Source organism: Plectropomus leopardus, unplaced genomic scaffold (assembly GCF_008729295.1).
Source record: "Plectropomus leopardus isolate mb unplaced genomic scaffold, YSFRI_Pleo_2.0 unplaced_scaffold11658, whole genome shotgun sequence".
Lineage (NCBI taxonomy): Eukaryota > Metazoa > Chordata > Actinopteri > Perciformes > Serranidae > Plectropomus > Plectropomus leopardus.
The window spans coordinates 1-3,197 of record NW_024612348.1 but is presented as its reverse complement, the minus strand read 5'-3'; the positions used below and the strand labels follow the sequence as shown (position 1 = coordinate 3,197).

General features: G+C 41.4%; 1 protein-coding gene across 1 annotated transcript; it reads left to right on the top strand.

Moving 5' to 3' along the window:
• Nucleotides 1-301: 301 nt before the first annotated feature.
• Nucleotides 302-2,564, top strand: LOC121963545 (bifunctional coenzyme A synthase-like; the record flags this gene model as incomplete). The annotated part of the gene is made up of 3 exons (XM_042513830.1): nucleotides 302-1,056; nucleotides 1,140-1,354; nucleotides 2,424-2,564. Coding segments are annotated over exons 1-3 (1,041 nt in total), but the record flags the coding sequence as incomplete, so codon positions are not given.
• Between the last annotated feature and the right edge of the window lie 633 nt (nucleotides 2,565-3,197).

Below are 3,197 nucleotides of genomic sequence, written 5' to 3'. Positions count from 1 at the left end.
TCAATAAAGAATTGTAATTATTTGCAAAAGAATCACTGATAAAATGAATGAGAATAAAATGTCCTGTTTCTTATTAGTAATATTCCCTTCGTGTGTCATGTTGCGGACGTCTAATAATGGTCAATATTTAGTTTACAGAAACATCTTTGCATGTTAAACAATACATATTTCCTCTGTAGTAATTTAGCTGTGTTGCAAAACCACTACAGCAAAAGAAATGAGCACCACTGACAAAAAAAAAAAAAAAGAAAGTGTGTAGTTATCTTGTCTTTCTCTTGTCTTTCTCTTTCCTTCCAGTGTCTACCCGCCCCCTCACAGTGACTCAGCACATACTGTGACAACTGTGATTAACCGTGATATCAGCAGGTAACATGTCCATGTTCAGCACGGGCATCCTTGTGCTGACGTCTCCTCTCCACACCCTCCCCTTGCGCATCGCTCCAGTGCTCAGCTCGGCTGCTCAGCTCGTAGAGCGCACGCTGTACGTCCACCTCCACCCCGGACTCAACCTGGGAAGCGGGACTCAACCTCGACCAGTTTTCATTCCACCCGTAGTGGACCTGTCCTTGCTCATTACCCGCCTTTACAGTAACGCAGCTGATATATGTGGCCACCTGGATGTTCGTGTTTTGCTGACTAATGTCCGCGCTCAGCCGGCTGCCTGCGGCGGAACCACCATCCCAAACTGCCCCTTCCCCACACCACAGTCTCTGTCTCACTCCCCGGAGGTGGTGCTAACAGACTTTGCTCTGCAGGACCCAGGTCAGTCCCCTCAGGTCACACAGTGTCTGCAGAGGTACACAGGCCACTGCTACGTCTGCAGCCCGAGCCTCCCCTCAGTGCTGCTTCACCCACAGCTAATGAAGCTGCAGCAGGAAGAGGAATCGCTGAAAGAGCCTGAAGAAAAAGCAAAACCCTTAGAGACCTACAGTGACGTGGTGGTAGGGGGGACGTTTGACCGGCTCCATGGGGCCCACAAGACGCTGCTCAACATCTCATGCCTGCTAGCAAACAGACGGTTCCTCATTGGTGTGTGTGACCAAGCAATGCTGAAAAGTGAGTAGTTAATTTCCATTCAGGAATGTGTATTTATGTAATATCTCTGAGGATATTGCCTCATATTTTGATTCTGGCTTCAGAAAAGGTGCTAAAGGAGCTGGTGGAGCCATACTCTCTGCGCACCCAGAGACTACAGGAGTTCCTGAAAGACGTCAAACCCTCGCTGCAGGTGGAGATCCTTCCCCTTGACGACCCCTATGGTGTGTCTGTGGTTGACCCCTTGCTGCAGTGCATTGTGGTTAGCGAGGAGACCAGGAAGGGAGGCGAGGCTGTCAACAAGAAACGCATTGAGAATGTAAGTCAGGAAATCAGTGATACGTTTTACGCCTTTCCCTTACCAGTTCACCTGTTCCAGTGCACTGTTTACGGCAATGGACTGGGACACAATCCATACATCTTACCGTACACTTTTTTTTAATACATTAAAAAAAGGTACACTGAAAAAGTAACAAAATCAAATGTACTATATTATATATATTATATACTACCTATTTAATTACAGCAATGTTTGTTGGGTATTAGGCTCCTAATTAAGGTTTTTGGGGCACATTTCTTCGCTAACATATCAAATAGTTTGCTACACATGGTCCTTTTAACATGGACTCAGTTTGCCACTTTCACAGAAAGACAGGAGGCTAGGGGCAAATTAATAAATAATGATTCATGATATTTATCACTGTATATTATAAATGAATTTTTTCAACATTTCAGTCTTTGATGTCCTCATTCATCTTTGCCAAGAGACAAATCCAGTTGCATCAGCCCCTGAAAGATCAGGTGTACACTGGGGCATTTCCAGGATTTGATGACATTGGGGGCTAAGCCTGGAACTCTAGTGGTCTGGGGGCTTTTTATTTATTTATTTTTCATATAGAAAACTTTTTTTGAGGCTTTTTATGCACTCTGACACCTTATTGACATTTAAAATTAGAAAAAATAAAATCGATTTATTGTCTTTTTGCATTACAAAATGGTCAGCAGGCCACCCAGAAACCTATCTGAGGCCAGATTTGGTCCACGGACAGTAAGTCAAGTATTACTGTCTTATGTCACTATCATGTTGCCATAGTGCATTTTTTCCTCCTTATGCTCATTTTTTAATGTACATATATCCTTTTATTTGTTCATATGTCCGGAGATATCTACTATTGCTTTCTAAACATTTATTACATAAATATTCTCATCTCTCATGCAAGTTTCTATTATGAGAGTCAGAGAGTGTTATTTTTAAAGATTGCAGTTTAAAGAAAGCATAGAAAACCGTTTTAGTCTACATTTTAATCTTTGTACAGCTATAGGAGACCCTAGCTTAGGTACACAGAGGCGCATATTTGATGTTTCGTGTTCTCTGCTTCTTAAACCAGGGCCTTCCGGTTCTCATCCTCCACGAAATCCAGCTGCTTAAAGACGCCCACCACACTGAGACGGAGGAGGAGAAGATCAGCTCCTCCAGTCTGCGCTCTCGTCTTCTGGGCACCCTGCTTACGCCACCTAAAGTAGGTCATGTTTAAAAATGTTTATGTTGTGACAGGGGATTTAAAATGCAGGATGAAGGACACATAGAAGTATTACTGCAGCATCGAGGATATCACAGGAAAACAACAGAGAAAGTGCATATCTGGACATCAGAATCATGAATTTTTTCATAGAGATTAAGTTTTCAATAATGTATGCATGTGATGAAGGAGAAAACATCTGAAACAATTTTTTTTTTGTTTGTTTTATTTTATTTTATTTTATTTTATTTTATTTTAACTTAACACAAACCATCAGTCTTTTTGGTTCCTGTTTAATGAACTTCCTTTTCAAATGTTAAAGAAGCTCAGCATAGCCTTCAATCCCGCAAAAATTAAATGTCAAATCATGTTCTACAGTGCATTTAATTTTCATTCACCCACTGCAAAACAACAAAACATTTAACTTGGCCAGCTGTTTTCTCACAGCTTTTGAGTAGATGGAAGAAAAGAGTTTTCATACAAATAAAAAGTGGCCACTGGGCATTTTGTAACAAGGGTCAAACACACACCTCAGTCTCTGGAAACTTTAATGTTTATCTGTTCAAATAGGAGCTATCTTGTGTAGGTAAAAAAGTAACAGCTTCTCTTCCCAGAAAATGCCAAAGTACAATGTCTTCTTAG